The 18,317-nt window shown below is 34.5% G+C and overlaps 2 protein-coding genes across 2 annotated transcripts; both read right to left on the bottom strand.

Annotated features, from left to right (window-relative positions):
• Nucleotides 1-1,260: 1,260 nt before the first annotated feature.
• LOC133178326 (uncharacterized) lies at nt 1,261-3,495 on the bottom strand. Its single transcript, XM_061313058.1, has one exon. The coding sequence runs from the start codon at nt 3,444-3,446 to the stop codon at nt 1,422-1,424; it is 2,025 nt and encodes a 674-aa protein (XP_061169042.1). The 5' UTR covers nt 3,447-3,495; the 3' UTR covers nt 1,261-1,421.
• A 147-nt stretch (nt 3,496-3,642) lies between these two features.
• LOC133178325 (la-related protein 7-like) lies at nt 3,643-18,184 on the bottom strand. The gene is made up of 12 exons (XM_061313057.1): nt 18,066-18,184; nt 15,514-15,592; nt 13,559-13,659; nt 13,356-13,436; nt 12,551-12,715; nt 12,127-12,235; nt 11,043-11,703; nt 10,737-10,852; nt 5,829-5,929; nt 5,328-5,472; nt 4,799-4,896; nt 3,643-3,866 (listed from the first exon to the last, which is right to left on the bottom strand). The coding sequence occupies exons 1-12, from the start codon at nt 18,147-18,149 to the stop codon at nt 3,792-3,794; spliced, it is 1,815 nt and encodes a 604-aa protein (XP_061169041.1). The 5' UTR covers nt 18,150-18,184; the 3' UTR covers nt 3,643-3,791.
• Nucleotides 18,185-18,317: the final 133 nt, after the last annotated feature.

The raw sequence follows: 18,317 nt of genomic DNA, 5'->3' as shown, positions 1-18,317 counted from the left end.
GTACATCTGATATACGAGTGAACGAGCAAGCAACTGTCGATGATTGCTGATGCATGCCGTACTCCACACGTTAATGCTGTCTTGTATTTACCACACTTATTACACTGCCTTAAGCCTTCATACAAATTCAATTCAGGATGATTGACTTACTTGCGACCGGGTCTATGTCCGGTGAACAGACTGGTAGCATTCCAATATTACGATATATGAAATACAAAGTTGTGTGTAGATATGTATTGTACATATGTATAAGCAATTTATTAATTAAAAACCGAACAATGTCAGATTTAATAAAGATCGACAGCGGTTACAATCATCCCTAGATTGAATGTGTACGATTGTACACATGTATGTACTATATACTATAATTGTGTAAAGAAAAAGAACACATCTTACTGCTCTTTTAATCTTTATTATTAAAACATAAACCAGTAGATGTTAATAAACATTACCTCTAGCTGTGTCAAAAAACTTTCAAAAATAAGTTATAAAAATCAAATTATTTTAGCTGATCTATGTGTCCAAAGAAAGTGCACGCACACACACTACATATAAATTTTGGATATCTTCTTAATCGCCTAGAATTACATCTATAAACACATTATAAAAATACAAGTCGACATTCTCCCCTCCAGCACCTACGGAGGGGGGGGGGGGTACTATCAACTATACCAAAAATTCCTTGAAAAGCAAAGAAAAACAAGGTCATCAGACGTTTTTATTGAGGGGGGCACAAGCATATAGTAGCTATGTTTTCTATAGTACTAGTATTTGCTATATATATCGGCAAAATTATTTGGGGGGGGGGGCACGGCCCCCGTGTCCCCCCCTCGGTTCCTACGACCATGCATGAAGAATATATATATATATATATATTTCATCATGCAGACCATACAAAATGCAATCGAAGAATATTGCAACTTAGTGTACATATACTTAAAATTAATACATTCAATTTATTAAAGCATTTAAGAAAAGAGAAAAGATCACGTAGCAACGGGGAGGGGGGGGGGGCAGGCCCTTCCCACTTTCTTTACTATTTGAAATGTTAATTGAAAGGCGCCCCCCCCCCTTTGTTGTAGAATAGTCAAATAAGGGTTTTGTAGTAGTGTATGAAACCTACAACCCCCCCCTCCCCCCCTCGAAATAAGATTTTCGAGTTCGCACAATTTTCAATTTCCCTTTTTTTTGGGGGGGGGGGGGGCTTGTCAAGTTTTTTTCAGGTAAGTTGAATTTTTTTTCTCTGGCTGCCCCCCCCTTTTTTCAAAAAACGATGCTACGTCCCTGCAACAAATATAAAGTGCTAATTCTGCGAAAATATGCAAAGGCTTTTGACTCCATTATCATCTGTATTCATTTGTACACGCAATGCCGGTATTACACCAGCGATAATGAATTAAAAAATGTCAAAAGTCCCTCTTTTACTCGGTGTCGCTGGTTTCCTCAATTTCATCATCAGTGATGAAGAGATCAAAGACCTTTACTAATCTTTCGTCCGAATAATACGAAGGTGTGAAGAAAACACAGAATCTTTTCCGTTCACGATCGAACCTAAGAAAAAGTGGCTCGAAATCTGGATCTCGGTCCAGAATGACTTTGGACGCTGTTTTCTCACCTCTAGGGACTTGCAAAATCTGGCCCCGCAATGTCTCGCAGACATACACATTACCGTAGAGGTCTACATCCAGTCCGCAAAAGCTCTGGGAGTAACAATGATCCTTCGATTCCCCTCTGTCAACAATCTGGCCACCCGCCACATCCTGCCAAAATATGCTCTGGTGGTTATCGAAGTATATACGTTGTCCGTCTTTTGAGAGTGCAATGTCCCGACCATCTACCGGCCCATGGAGAAAACGCAAAAGTTTTCCATCCTCATCAAGAACTGCTATGCCTTCATCACTGTTATGCAATCGACAATAGAACTTATTAGAGAAGAAGCGAAACCCTGCTGTCTCGATGTTAGTCTGAAAGTGTTCAACGCGCTGTAACTTCATATCATGAAGCGTAAATGTTATTATTTTCTTGTCACTTGTGAAAACAAACACTCGTTTTTCCTCATCATCCAAACAGATATTCTTCAACTGGAAGTTATCAGTTTTAGGTAATTCATATACAGTGCACATGTTTCCGTCGCTCAACACTCGAATTCTTTCGAGCTCCAATAGCAAAACGGCACCACTCGACAAAGGAACACATTCAACACAGTGTCGTGTCAATCCTTCGTCATATTTCGCTATTTCTTTGGCTTCTAATTTTGACGGATCTACTACAGTTTCTGGTTCTGGTGCCATGTTATCAAACTGAAATATTCCTTCAAATGTTTCTAGTGCTTCAGAAATTTCAGCAATGCCAACTGTTTCGGCGTCATCTTCGTCCAGCTGTGCAATGTATTCAATTTCGTTAAATTCCTCTAGCTCGGTGTTCAAGTGACAATCAAAAACAAATTGTTTTCCATATTGCTTTTCAAGACGCTCAATTTGTTTCTGAATTTGGAACTTTACTTTTAAAACGGTGACGAACATTTGTCTACGTGTTCCCCGCATTGCAACGATTGTGAGCAACTTTTCAGCCTCTGCAAGTGTTTTCAGAAATGCTTCTAAATGCTTTTCGGCAGAAGCAAGGTATTTTACTTCCCTTCTCTGTGTTTCTTGCAGCTTTTCGTTAAAAACATCTTGCATTTCTTCCAGATTCTTCTTTATATTGTCGACAATTGATGAAACCGAATTGCAAAAATCTACGTATTTCATTTCATGACATTCGACTGCCTTGTTTATAGGGATCAGGGCTGAGTCTGTCTTTTCTAGGACAGGTAAAACTTTTGACATGACATCCTTTGGTTCTTCGTTTGTAATCTGCTTAGCAATGCTTTCAATAGGCTTGACTTCAGAACAATCTCTGTGATCAGTTGCCATACAGATTTTGCAGCAGAGCAGCTTGTGCGAGGTACAGTACGCCTCCAGGATTTCACTCGTATGCAGAACGCAACTGCTTGTACTGCCCCGTTTGTCCTCTCCAAATGTATGCGTTAAAATGACGTGTTCCTGAAATCCTTCTATGCGTTGGTGCATGTAAGAGTAGCACATCTCGCAAAGGTTCTCTTTGCAGTTCTGGCAATGATACGTTGCTTCTTTTTCTTCCGTGGCTCTAAGACAAGGGTCACATTTACCCCCGCTTCTTTCAGAATTCATAAGCGACTCGAGTAAAAAGTTACGAGGCAAAGAGCGGACCCATTCTTTCGCTGAAATGTTCGTATTTGGCGCCAAAACTTCATCGCCACAAACAGGGCATTCAAGCAAATATTGAGAATTCCGTTCTTTTTCATCATTCTTACATAAGAGAGCATCGATACATTTTTCACAGAATGTGTGAAAACAAGGTAAAATTCTCGTACAGGAAAATTTATCACCACAAACTGAGCACACGAAGTCTTCACCACTCATCTCCATCTCAACAAACACTGTTATGTGGGCGTATATTGAACGCTTCAATACTTAGGTCATTCATCCTTCTAAAGCTGCCAACATTATTATTCAACAATACATTGGAGTTATCCTTCCTGGCAACTTGACTGAAATGGCAATACATGGGGTGTTTGACCATGTTCTACAATTTGTGATTTACATGTAGGAATAAAAAAAAATGTTTCATCAAATTAATTTTATTTTACGTTACTAAATCCAGTTGCGTATAACTGAATGAAACAGCACTATTCAATAGATACATAAATGCACAATGTACACTGTACGATATAGTCAGAACATTACTGAAGACGCATTCATTAAATTTAATGTTCAGTCTTCCTCTCCAAACCGGATATGAACCCGGTCCAGGTTCTCCTTGTTTCGTTTCTGGGCTCTATCAATTAACTGAAAATAATAAGGTACAAACTGCAGCAACTTTATGATTATTTTTTAATCTTGGAAATACTTTAATATTATATTACAGAAGAATAAGTTAAATGTTACTCCCAGTTGTGAAAACAGGGGAATATCTAAATTAATTTTTTTTTTTAATGATTTCACATTGCCAGTAATGATAATGAATAAAAATTGAGTAAAACAGGTACATAGAAATTAAAAGACTGCTATAAAAAAGTGTTTCGGACACATAGATTCGGGGGGGGGGGGGGGGGGGTTGTCCATACATAACCTTTTAGTGTTGAAAATGTTCATTGAAAGGCTAGTCCCCCTTTTTGTTGCAGTATAGTGATATAGTCAAATCAGGATAATGGTATAATGCAATTAAGGTTAGAACCTATATCCCTCCTCCCACGATATAGGTTTTTGGAGTTTGGAATTCTATCTTTTTTTTTTAATGCTTGACCAAGTTTTTTCAGGAAAGTTGGCATTTTTATCAGCTTGTGTCCCCCCTTTCAAAAATGATACTACATTGATCTTCAAATTAAGTTTTCAAAGATTAACTTTACAGTCTATTTTTTATTCAGGAGTAAGACAGAAAACACATTTGTAACTATTTATAGCATGACTGATATACAATAAGAAATATGTAAGTCATTCCAAAATATCTCTTGCACATAAGAAAGTTGGTATACAGATTACAATTTATAATACAATATTCACTCCTTTTTCCTAATGAATAACAAGACTTCATGAATTTTTGTACAATCAGTGCAAAAATACATACAAGTTACTCTGTTGTGTTGAAGTTATAATACATAGAAAATACCCCCAATCAGTTTCTGATGCCTACTTTTACTTGCATTTCACAAAAAATAAATTGTTATTGAAGTGCTATACACTATGTATCTAACAGATATTGCCTTCTGATAACAACCTACCTTCTTTTGACCACTCTTCCCTTGTTTTTTCTGTTTATTTTGATATTTCTTCATCTTATCTGATTTAAGTTTGTCCCAGTAAGCCTCCTCATCACCTCCTAAAAAAGTCAACACCATACACCATGAAGAAGCAACTGAAAATGTACACATTTCTCCCTAAAAAGATTTAAGAGCCAAAATTACCATAACCTAAACATGGACAATTACAATAAAAATATTGTATACATTTCTTACAGTACACATAATCAAAATAATTTTAATGCAAGCATAATGTATATTAAAAAAAATGAAAATAAATGTAAAAATGTATTTAAAAAAAAAAAAACAAAAAAAAAAAAACAACAACAACAACTCATTAAATAGTTAATATACACATTAATAGAGTCCAGTATTTTATTTTTTTTTAAATAACAGAAGTTTTCAGCTTTTAATTTTTTAAACACACCATAAGATCCAAACTGATTAAATATTTGATTTGTCAATTCTGAGATACATCATTATGAAATTAATTTCAACACTAACTATTTACCTGTGAGTAAAACAAACTGATACTGGGGCCAAGAATGCTGCACAGTCTTTGTAGCACTAGCGGCGTCCTTAAATCTAACATAGCCCTCCTTTTCTCCTTCCATTACATCTACATAGGCCACATGTACCTCGGAACCTAAGTCATTCTGAACAATAAAATAAAAAAAAATATGTCATATAGTCAACAGAGTAAATACTTCTTGATTTCTTTGATTTTTTTTATCTTCCATTAGGAAAGTAACAGGGAGAAATGTAAATGTAAAAATTATAAACTCCTCAAATTTGCCCTTTTTTTTTGGGAGAATTTTCTGATATTTCAAAGATAGAATATCAATATTGCCACTGGCTGATAATTCAAGCTAGACTTGAGTATTATGAGTTTTTAGATAAATGCTCCCTTTTACCATGCACAGTTAATAATATCAGGATGTGTATTCAATTTAATCATAATTATAATTAATTTAATCATAATCATAATTAACAATTAACAGATAAAAAAGACCTTCAGCTGTTTCCTGTAGACAGGTAAACCACTGGTCAGATGAACAACCGTCCCTGGAATCTCCACCGTAGGCTTATCAGGCATTTCCTCAATCACTTCACCTGGAGATAAAGTATTAGATGGAAGCACTAAGCACTTTACACCTTTATTTCCTTTACTAATATACCTAATACAATATAGATTTGTAATTTGTAGAAATATTTAACAAGAGGTCCAAGCCATAACATTCAGCTAAGTCTCCTTGGCCCTGCTAGACTTCAGAAGATTCTAAAAGGATTTTTTTCATTTTTATTCCGAAGAATATTGTGATCCCAATTTGTGGCCCCAACCTAGCCCAATATCATGACTTAAACCAAACTTGAATCCATAAACATCGGGATGCTTCATTTTCAATATGACTACCATGGTCTTGCTGTTATGAAAATATTTTTTTTTTATTTCTTCCATACACATGAATTACCAGTATGTAAAATCTGATCCATAAATTTCTTTTCGGTTACATTTAAAACTAGAAATATGTCCATAGGACATGAATGCCCCGCTGAGGGTATATTAGTAATGCAATATTTTAACACAAATTGAGAAAAGTGAGGTCAAGGTCAAAGGAAAGGTCAAGGTGAACAAATATTGATGCAGTTGAATAGCTTACATCAGTATGTATCAGCATATGAAGTTTGACACTAATTTAAGAAAAGTAAGGTCAGGTCAAAGGAAAGGTCAAGGTCAAAAATTGTTGATGCAGTTGAAAAGGTTACATCAGTATGTATCAGCATATGAAGTTTGATAAAAATATTATGAATGCTTTCTTTAAAACTGAGCTAAACACTAATTTAAAAAAAGTGAGGTAAAGGACAAAGGAAAGGTCAAGGTAAAAAAATATTGATGCAGTTGAATAGCTCTCATCAGTATGTTTCAGCATTTGAAGTTTGACACTAATTTAAGAAAAGTGAGGTCAAGGTCAAAGGAAAGGTCAAGGTCAAAACATGTTGATGCAGTTGAATAGCTTACATCAATTTGTATCAATATATGAAGTTTGATTACACTATCTTGAATGGTATCTTTAAAACTGAGCTAAACACTAATTTAAGAAAAGTGAGGTCTAGGTCAAAAGAAAGGTCAAGGTCAAAAAATGTTGATGCAGTTAAATAGCTTACATCAGTATGTATCAACATATGAAGTTTGATTACACTATCTTGAATGGTATCTTTAAAACTGAGCTAAACACTAATTTAAGAAAAGTGAGGTCAAGGTCAAAAGAAAGGTGAAGGTCAAAAAATGTTGATGCAGTTGAATAGCTTACATCAGTATGTATCAACATATGAAGTTTGATTACACTATCTTGAATGGTATCTTTAAAACTGAGCTAAACACTTATTTAAGAAAAGTGAGGTGAAGGTCAAAGGAAAGGTCAAGGTCAAAACATGTTGATGCAGTTGAATAATTCTCATAAGTATGTATCAGCATTTGAAGTTTGATAACACTATCTTGAATGGTATCTTTAAAACTGAGCTAAACACTAATTTAAGAAAAGTGAGGTCAAGGTCAAAGGAAAGGTCATGGTCAAAAAATGTTGATGCAGTTGCATAGCTCTCATCAATATCTATCAGCATATGAAGTTTGATATAAATATCTTGGATAGTTTCTTTGAAACTGAGCTTTGAACAGAGCTAAACGCAAAGTGTGACGGAAGGACAGACGGAAGGACGGAAGGACAGAAGGACGGAAGGACGGAAGACAGACATGACAAACACTATATGCCCCGGCCATATTCATGGCGGGGCATAAAAATGTTTGATGCTCTGTGGGGTTGATCCTGGTTGCTTCGGCGTGAGGAGTGGCGGGTCTATTGATTCGGCTATCCAGGCAATATGTATCATGTCGGTATACTTTCTATTGATGTCACTTAAAGCTGAACACGACTCGTAAATAGGCATACGCCATTTTTGATATTACTATCTACGATATCAGCCTCGGGGTATACTCTTCGCATTCGTTACACCTGACTGCTTTATTTTCACGGGTATCGGCATGGAATGGCAACCCGTGTTTGTGCTGGTTATCTTGCATTACCTTTGTTTACATTTTATTGCAGTTTGTTTGTATACTGCACTGACCTGTGCAACTATTATAATTTCTTGGGTATCTTACTCTCCTGCATTAGAATATATAGGTACACAGTCATATTTTGTCGCTACGGAGTGCTGTATAGCATATATGCTATACGTCCTTCTACACTGGTGACGATTGATTACACTGAACAGTGACCAAGTCAGCGGCTTTATATAGGGGCCCTCAGACATAGCAAGAATCATATCGAATATGGCGGACACATTCCTTTTACGAATTGTGTACAGCTTTAAGCCCTATATTAATTTAAATCATATATGGGGTCTATTTTGTGGCACGTAGGAATTCGATCTAAGGGTATTTAAACTCATGTTTTAAGTTCTATTGTCATTCGACAAGTTAGCCACGACCTATCAGTTTTCCGAAATTTTTACTTTGATATAATAATGAAGCGGAATTCTTTTGTAGATTGTTGTTCAGTTTCTTTAAAGTTGATCTGATTCCTAGCCTGGAGTTGCATAATATCTTTGGGACTATTCTAGGGCTGCCTATGTGCTTTTCTTCCAACCTGGGATGCAAGACTGCTCCAATGGACACGTTTACATTTGTACAAATCTGTTATATTAAATCTGGATAACATTGTCGCCTCCTCCAATATTTGTGTTTGAGTTTTTATTTATGTAAAAAGAATAGGAAATAATTTATGTTCGGCTGAGCGAAGCGAAAGAGAACATAACTGATTTTAACTAGGGATGTCAAAATATTTATTTTCCTTAGTCGATTATTCGATTGCATTATTCGAACGATAGTCGAATATATTCGGACCATTTTCTGAAAACAAAATCGTATTTCAAACTTCACTGGTACATGATGTATTTATAACTCAGAAACCATTTTACTTATATCTATTTGAAAAGTAACATCAAAATTTATGCAACATAACGCGTGGATAGCAAGATTATTTAAATTTCGAAACATAATTCTCCAAAATGTATGATTTCCACGTCAATAGAATTCATAAATCGGTCTGTACATGCAGTCAGTTTTTATTTCAGTAAGCATAGAAAAAAAAAATGCCATGAGATATTTTTTAAAGCTTCTTATGAAATAAATTGGGGGAGGGGTTTAATCTCACACTACCACATGTCAAGTGCCTGTAAAATTGTTAAACAGTTAGGTATTGCTTATTCGATTATTGTTTGCTCTGACTATCAAAATATTAATGTCCTTATACAGTTTAAAATGTATGCGTATTGTTTTAATACTATTATCGATGTGTCAAAACTTGTTACAGTTATGGTTTCTTCCTTGCGTTTGAGCAAATCTTAAAATAACAAAAAATAATTGGTATACATGGTATAAGATCAAGTCCAATTAATAATATTACAAACAAAGCCTACTAAATTGATGGGTAATTAATTACAAAAACAACACAGGCAGTTACTGATAAATAATTCCCGCAGTTCGCGTCAGTCGTGAAACACTTATAATTACTGTACTTTCTATACGCGCATGGAAAAGCGACCGTTTTTGTTGAGGAAAATTATCTTATCGACTCTGAGGAAAGACGGTTTCTCAATTTTGTGATGAGAATTCCATCACGTTATCACACTTTTATTGCATTTATTTAATTATGATAATATTCGAATGTCATTTCATCATTCGATCGTCGGTCCATTCGACTGATAGTCGAATGGTCGACTATTCGTTGACATCCCTAATTTTAACCCAACCTTAACCTCAGGGTGCATAATTTGAAAAAATAACTTAAATCCACACAACTTGGGAATGTATGCATATTAATATTATTTAGTGTGGCAGTGCTACTCTTAAAGAGATTCTTTTTAAAATTTCCTTTATAATTTTCTCTACTGGAGGATACTTGTATACTGTGAACGTATTACATTTGCTGTGTATTCTAATAAGCTCCTTTCGCGGCAAGCAGCCTCTGCTAAATCAAGTACATCGCTAAAAAGACTAATGTATACATATTTATATAAGTTATTTCAGAAGGCGCTAAATCAAATCTCCGCCAACTTCTGAAAAATTCTAATAAGCTCCTTTCGCGGCAAGCAGCCTCCGCTAAATCAAGTACATCGCTAAAAAGACTTAGGTATACATATTTATATAAGTTATTTCAGAAGGCGCTAAATCAAATCTCCGCCAACTTCTGAAAAATCCATTTCCGCCAAATATCGTATGCACCAAATAAAATACATTTACAGTATTAATATGACTTATGACTAATTGTAGTTTTGTTGCTCTGCATAAGGTTTTGATAGATTTTTTTTTTTCAAAAATATCCCCATGTCAGACTTTGAGCCCCATTTTGGCCCATTCTACACCAGATTTGAACAAATTTGAATCTGCAATAAATAAAGAAGCCTTCATAAATCATATATTTTTCATCTTTCTGGCCCTGCAGCATGTGGTTCTAGAGAAGATTTTTAAATGACCCCCCATTATTTTTGCCTTTTCTTAATTTTCTCCCCTTTTAAGGGGACCTGGTCCTTCATTTAAAAAAGGTAGAACTTTTTTAATACATGAGTAGTTTGTGCCAAGTTTGGCTGAAGTTGGCCCATTAGTTCTGTAAGAGACGAAAATGTGAAAACTTATGACACTGATAGATACATGTAACATACAAAGTTTAATCAGAAAGCAGGTGAGTGAAAACACTGCATTTCTTTAATGATCAGATATTGTAACCTGATTGAATACTCTTTTCTAATTTCATAATGAAAATTGCAACAGACAATCCTGGTTATCTGAAATAAATCTGGAAAATTAAAGTAAGATCTCACCTAGACACAGCCTATTGGTCTGTTAATTTTGTCGACTTACCTGTGTTTTCTTTAGGTAAGTCTTCTTTCCTCATGTGTTGCAGAGTCTTTTTCAGCTTATTCATGTTCATCTTTTGAAGACTTAGGTACTCTTTCTTTAGTTGTAACCATTCCAATCTATTCAAGAAAATACATGTACTACTACAAAAATGTTCTCAATACCACAGTAATTGATAATTTCAGGTCAATATGTGAGTGTTGTTTTTTTTTTTTGCATACTTCCTTTTTTAGGACTGTCCTTAAATTTGTGATTGTCTGAGTGGATCTTTTAGTGTGTATTCTCTATACTATTCTCTTGATGACTTACTTTGGCATCACTCTCAGCTCTGGCAGACATTTTTCTTTGTGTTTCTTCTTTCTCTTCCTCCTCTCCTTCTTCTTGGTGGGACTTCCTTTTCCTGTGTCCTCCGTCAAGCTAACATCGACCACTTCCTGTATTTTCTGTTGTGTGTCTGTATCCTCCTCCATTTCTCCACCTGACATCTTTTTCTTCTGTTTCTGATCACTTTTCTCAGAAGCTCTCTCCTTGGTGCTTTTACCTGTCATTGTGCCATCAGAACTTGTCTGTTCTGTTACATTATCCTGAGAAATCTTCCTCTTTTTCTCTGTCTCTGATCCACTGAATTCTCCTGACTTACTCACATCTGACTCACTAGCACTAGCATCAGATACAGCTTTCTGCTTCCTTTTCTTGCCTTTTTTCTGACTATTGGACTTGTCCTCACTTTCAACACATTCCCCCTTCATCCTCTGACTAGTTTCACCCTCAGAATCTCTCATCTTTCTTTTCTTTTTAGAGGATCCAACACTTTCTCCTTGCCCCTCCAAAGACTCTGTACTAAGAGTGTTCCGTCTCTTCTTTGGAGACACATCTGATAAATCTGTACTACTCTCACTGTTCTTGCTTCTTGGTCTTTTTTCCCTTTTTATTTTGACTCTGACTGGGAGTTTCTGTTCAGAGTCATTCTCTGTAAAGTAAAATTAATATTTTTTATCAAATTAGCATCTACCATTGACTGCGAAAGGACAAAACATAACTACTGTAAACCAATTATTATTTGCGACACCTTTTATTCCCGATTCTTTTATTTGAAATCCATCTACGACTACTAATTTTGGCGACCCAGGCAACATTCTTATTAAATACCTAAGTGAATAATTGGTTTGCGACAATAAAAATCCGCGAGTAAAAGAAGGTCGTGAAACTCGCAAATATTTCTCGCTCGCGAATACAGAAACAGTTACTTTTAAAACATATAAAACATGGTTTTTATACGGTGCAAATCATTGTGATGGAATTTAATAACCTTACCTCAACCAACACATATCAGTGTACCATTATAAAACATTTAAGCAACACCAATTGAAATTATATTTACAGAAGTGTATACCTCCAAATTCCTCCAATTTTCTTTGCATGCTGGTCAGTTGTCGATTAAACTTTGGAAACATTCCAGGAGAAGTTTTCTCCCCTGGTCTTACAGGTGGGTTGTTCAAATCCTTCAACCAAGAAACATAAAATAGATTAAAAGTCAATCAAAAATGATTTTTCATTTCTTTAGAATATTAAGTAGGATTTACATTTAATAATTACATTACATGTACTAACATGATTTTTTTTTTTTTGGGGGGGGGGGGGGGTTACTTTACATCTTTATCCATATTTTCTCCATTTTTAATTAAGAAATTTCTACCCAAATCTATACTTTTCCATTAATGTATTTTTGTAACTGAGCAGAGAATATAAAAACTGTATCCAGAAAAACAAATACTTAATTTCTATTCCTGCTAAAAAGGCAACCCAAACACAAGTACCTGGCATGCCCGCTTGGCAGCTTCTACTGTTTCAAACTCCACAAAAGCAAATCCTTTCCTGTCTCCCGTGCTTTTGAATTTTGGTATACTGATGTAAGTAATATTTCCACACGGTGTGAACAGCTTCTTCAGCCACTGATGATCAGCTGCTTTAGGTAAACATTCCTATGATATACGACATCAATAAATCAAATCAGGAAAATAATTTTATGTTAAACTAGAAATGTGTCCTTAGGACATGAATCTCCATGGAACATTTGTATTGCAAAATGAGGAGAAATGTACCTTGAAGTTCTTTCTTTAGTAAGAGATAACAGTAAAATATGACAGAACGGATACCCTCAGCACAGTTCATCTTTATAGCATTGTTCAGTAAAACACGCTTATAATGAAGTGCCAGGGATGTGCCTATGACTATGTACAGTAGACTATGTACCGGTAAATTATCAGTGCAGATGTTAACAATCATCCGGGAGTTGTTCTGACAATTATCCGGGAGTTGTTCTGACAGACTGAAGTTTCAAGACATTATAAAATGTGTTCTGATAGAACGAAATCATTATCAGGGCCAGCATGAACACAATGAAAAGGAAAACGATATTTATCATGCTTATGTACATATCATAGAATCATTAAAACAACTTTCATTAGAAAAAATAAAGTGATCAAAGATAGTGTAAGATACAAGATATCGAAGTTCAACTGTAATAGATATTTTCTCTTTAACTTTTCTTTGAAATATTATTAAGTTCATTTTCTACTATGATCACTTAAAAGAAATTTGACTTACTATATGTATACTTACTACATAAACAGTTTTTTCATCTAAATCTTTTATCTCCTGAATAGGCGTTTTCCTTCTTACTTTTGTTTTATCTTCATTAAGCTTGTAAAAAGTCAACACAAATATATCAGTGAATGGGATAAATTATTAATCTGGCAACTCAAACATTTGCATCACAGTCAGAAAATGCAGAAAAGGAAAATGTACAAGGAATTTTTGAGTACCTCGAAAAAGTCTGAATGTGAGAGTGCCTTCCTAATTTGGATAACATCAGATGTCAGGCTAGATATCTTTTTAAATTTCATAAATGCTTCAATGACTACATCTGCAAGACAAGAGACTCAAAAGCAACAATGCTCACCTGAGTCAATTAGGCCCTGCCCTTTCCAAATAAATAGTTATTTCTATGTAAAATTTTTATCTCCCTTTTTTGATCCTATCCCCAGGGGATATGAAATGAACAATTTAGAATCTACAAAACCTCTGGAAACTTCCATATAAGTGTCAGCTTTGCTGCTCAAGTGGTTTTTGAGAAAAAGATTTTTCCTATATATTTCAATGTAAAACTTTTATTCCCCAATTGTAGTGATTGATTTTGTGACCCTAACCTACCTCTGGGGGCCATGATTTGAACAATTTAGAATCTACACTATCTCTGGATGCTTCCATACAAGTTTCAGCTTTTCTGACCCAGTGGTTCTTGAGAAGGCGATTTTTTTTAAGACACCAACCTATTTTTGCCTTTTCTTGAATATCTCCCCTTGGAATAGGACTTGGCCCTTCACTTAACTTTTACAATTTAGAATCCCCTTTACCCTGGAATGCTTTGTACCAAGTTTAGTTAAAATTGGCTCAGTGGTTCTTGAGAAATTGAAAATGTGAAAAGTTTATAGACAAGACAGCGGACAGACAACGGGTGATCAGAAAAGCTCACTTGAGCTTTCAGCTAAATTTAATCATTAATTTAATGAGTTTTTCACCTTTTTTTCAGCTGAATTGGTTTATTCAATCAGTTTAACAGGTTTGGAGTTATTGTTCAAAAGGGATTTTTTTCCCAAACTGTATATCATAATCCAAACAAATAAATAATTTTTTTAACAAATAAATTGAGTTTTGCGTGCAACAACATTTTCCTCAGGACTAATAAAATGTCCTTAGAATTACAGTGACTTTGATTTCTTTGCAAACAATTTCCTTTGTGTTTTTCAACTATGAAGAATTTCTTATATTTCAAAAATATCAAATTATATCTATTCACAACAACACCTCCTTCTCTGTTCAGAAAACTGTCAGGTAAAATTACAAAACCTGTAATTGTATATTTAACCAATTAATTAAACAAGTAAAAAATTATTTAAAGAGATATGTGGTTTTATTTTCTTTTATGGGGAAATCTTTCAATTTTTACCTAGAAATTTCATCAATATTCTTCAACAAACTGCAGCATATTAACTTGTACTATCAAACATTAACCTATGAAAAGGCAGACCAATGTTTCAAAATGAGCTTGATCTCTTTTTGCAGAAATCCTTCTAACTACATGAATCAAGATCCTATTTTTGTATCAAGATGTATGACATAACTGATTCTCTATTCATGTAACACAGACATGTATGTGCCTTCAAATTGAACTGAACCCGGGACCTTTGGCATGCCAGTCTAGTGCTCTACCGATTGAGCTAAAGGGTTAATCCCCTAGCCTAGCCTAATAAGAAGCCGAATATTCAACACTACCACAGTATCCCCCTCCACAGGTAGAGATCTCTTTCAGAGTTTATCATTGCTAAAAAGTGCAATGTAAACAATGATTGCTAGAAAAAAAATCTTTGATCACTTTTAACCATTTTCAAAGCTGTTGGGAGTTTGAGAAAAAAAAATATTTTTACGACCTTTCAAATCCTTTTACTCTACAATCCAAGCATGCTCAGCAATTAAAAGTTTGTTTTTATTTTTTAGTTCATAGTACAAATATAAGTAGTCACATACTTGTGACTTTTTATCTTTTTCATAAGAAAAAAAAAACATATTTGTGAAAAACTATGTTGAAATTGATTGATCAAGCTATATTGCTAAATCAATAGCTTGTGCTGGGCCTGTTTGGGTGATTAAAACCTTTCTGGGATATTATGCCCTCACATATTTTTCTCTCAAATGATTGGATGATGCATTCCATACTTACATCCACCATCTGATGACTCTATCAAGTTTTTCATAAACCTGTCTTTAGCTATGTTTGAGTCACTGAAGTAAAATTCCATCTGCAATGTAGAATACATTTGTAAAACTCGCAGTTCTATATGTATTTCAGTATATACACTGGTCATTCATGTTATTCTACTACGATTATTGCAAAGATCAAAGAAATGCTGTGGCCATTATTCTCCAATAAATCACAACTGAAATGTCATCAACAAATTATCAATAATTTTAAATCAGTTTCCTCCAATTCTGACTGTTCTTACTATGAAAGGACTAAGGCCTCTTTTGATTGTGACACAAATTAGTGGGAAAAAACTTTACCTGGGATTCAGATTACTTTGTACTTTTTCTCAGTGGTTGGGAAGGGCCTGCGGGATGTGCCACAGTGGCATTGAAGTGAAAATTGGCGCATTAAATCAATCATTGGTGGTGCCAAGGTGCGCATTCAAATTTTAGCAATGTTAGTTGGAAATATATTGCGTACGACTTTCTTGTTTGTCTTACTTTCGTTTTAAATGCAGTCAATTTAAAACAACAAATCTTATTGGTTAAAACCCGGAAAAAACTGCTTCCTGTTACATGAAGCGCTTTGTTTAGGACAACAAAGGTACACTTCCTCACTCATTTCCAATGTTTAATTGAAATTTTGATGTTATTGACCCAAAATACAAGAAAATTATATTGTTTGCGGGTTCCTTTGAATGTGCTACACTGCAAACATAAAAAATTAAATTTGGTTAATAAAGAAACGTGTTTCCTTCGTATTTCATGTTCAGGGACCAACCTAGACCCAAACTTTAGGGAGACTTCACTTCTCCCTCAGAGAAATGTAGGGAGAAGTTTTGAATTCTAGGGAGACTTCTTGGCGCGCGTGGGAAACACTATGATCATTATTAAACTTTTTAAAAATAAAAAAATTTCATTGTTTATTACTTAAATACATTTCAATAAATTTTTTCTGTATTATTTAAAGATCCTAGTAAAAATAATTAAAAATATTCTTTAAAAAAAAATTATATTTTTCCTATTAAAAAGGTATCTAAATATCTAGCAAAATATATAAAACAATAACAATGTAAAAGTTTCTAATTGATAAACTTGTTTATCAAACTTTTTATAAATATCTAGCAAACATATAAAACAATGACAATGTAAAAGTTTCTAATTGATAAACTTGTTTATCAAACTTTTTTTCATTTCTTGCATAATAGTATGCACAATTAACTTTTAAATGATTCAAACGTTTTTCTCTCCTCTCAGGGTTAGATTTTCAGGCTCTTGGTATAGTCATAATTTTTTTATTTTCTCTTCAAAATTTGTTTTCAATATTAAATTCTTTCTCTAAAAAAACGTTTTGGTGCAACTACTGCATGCTGTTTGAACTAGTTATGTTTATCAGACATGTGTAATTTCTTAGACAGTTGATAACTCCACAATTTAACAGTAAAAATATGTCTGTATTCACAGCATGTATTAATTATTTGACAATAAAAAGATCTAAAATCATCTTCAACATCTTTGGCATGACATCGATAGCTGTCCAGCTGTTTTGCGTCTTGTTGTGTATAACTTATAACAATGGACTTTTTCATACACGGAAGCGTAAAATCTAGAGGAGTTCCGACAGAGTATTCGATGCGTTGGTCATTAGTAGCAAAACAGGTGTAAGTGCCCTGCTGTTTCACTTATTTCAGCAGTAATAACACCAGATTTATAAAATAGTGATGATACTACCACGTTTCTTAATAGATTTTTTATGATTTTCAATAAAGGAGGTGCAAATATTAAGGCGACTTAAACTTCTCTTTCGTGATAATTTACGGCGAAGTTTGGGGCTCAAAAGCGACTATTTCGCCTCAGTCGCCCCCTAGGTTGGCCCTTGATGTTTGTCATTTTGTTTTTTCTTAAAATGGCCCATCAGAATATATAGATGGCTCATTCACTTTCAAAATGGCCCATTAAAAACTTTGACAGTTGCGCCATAGTCCCATTGACCTTTATGGCCTTCCCAATCACTGGTTTCTAATGTGTGAAGTGCAAATAAATGAGAAGTAGCATTCAATTGTGACAACTGACATTCAATTGGGACTTTTGTTGATGTTGACATCTACTTTTCCATTTCTCTATATAGGAGTTTAAAACATTCGCCGTAGCAAAATAGAAATAATTCCCTTGTCCTCGGAATTGTTGGAGAATATACCCCTCAGTCTTGAGAGGTTGTTTGCCAATAAAAACCTTGCCCTTTGGGATAAGTTTTTACTTGCCAACAAAATCTCAACTATTGGGGCATATTCTCCACAATTCCTCCCATACAGAAATTATTTCTTAAATAAATCATCAGTATTCAGATGGAATTATGCCTTACACAAGCTGACCAATATAAACGGAAATAGAAAAGAAAAATTAAAATATGCTCTTCAATTATTGTGAGTAGAGTTCATGAATTGATAGAATTTTATGAACTGTCATGCATTTATAACGGTATGAAGTTACACTCAATATTCTGAAAGCTATAATTCAGACATAATTTACTTGTTCTCTGATTTTTGCTTGGATGGCCTTCATTCGTTTCCTTTTGGACGTGCCAACCCTTTTCTGTTTTTCTTGGTTATCCATGTTCTCAGTTCTGACTTCTGTACTAACAGTGCATTCTTATTTTCCCTCTGAACAAATTGAAAGTAGATCTCACTAACTATAAACAGTTTTGATTGGATAGTATGAGAAGAACCAATAAAAATCATCGACACAATAATAAATTCATTTCGGATATCCTCGGCAGCCATC

This window comes from Saccostrea echinata, unplaced genomic scaffold, assembly GCF_033153115.1.
Source record: "Saccostrea echinata isolate AGI-Se365-2 ecotype Australia unplaced genomic scaffold, CSIRO_AGI_Sech_v1 ptg000002l, whole genome shotgun sequence".
Taxonomy (NCBI): domain Eukaryota; kingdom Metazoa; phylum Mollusca; class Bivalvia; order Ostreida; family Ostreidae; genus Saccostrea; species Saccostrea echinata.
Note: the sequence above shows the minus strand (reverse complement) of the source record. Positions and strands in the feature narration are given on the sequence as shown.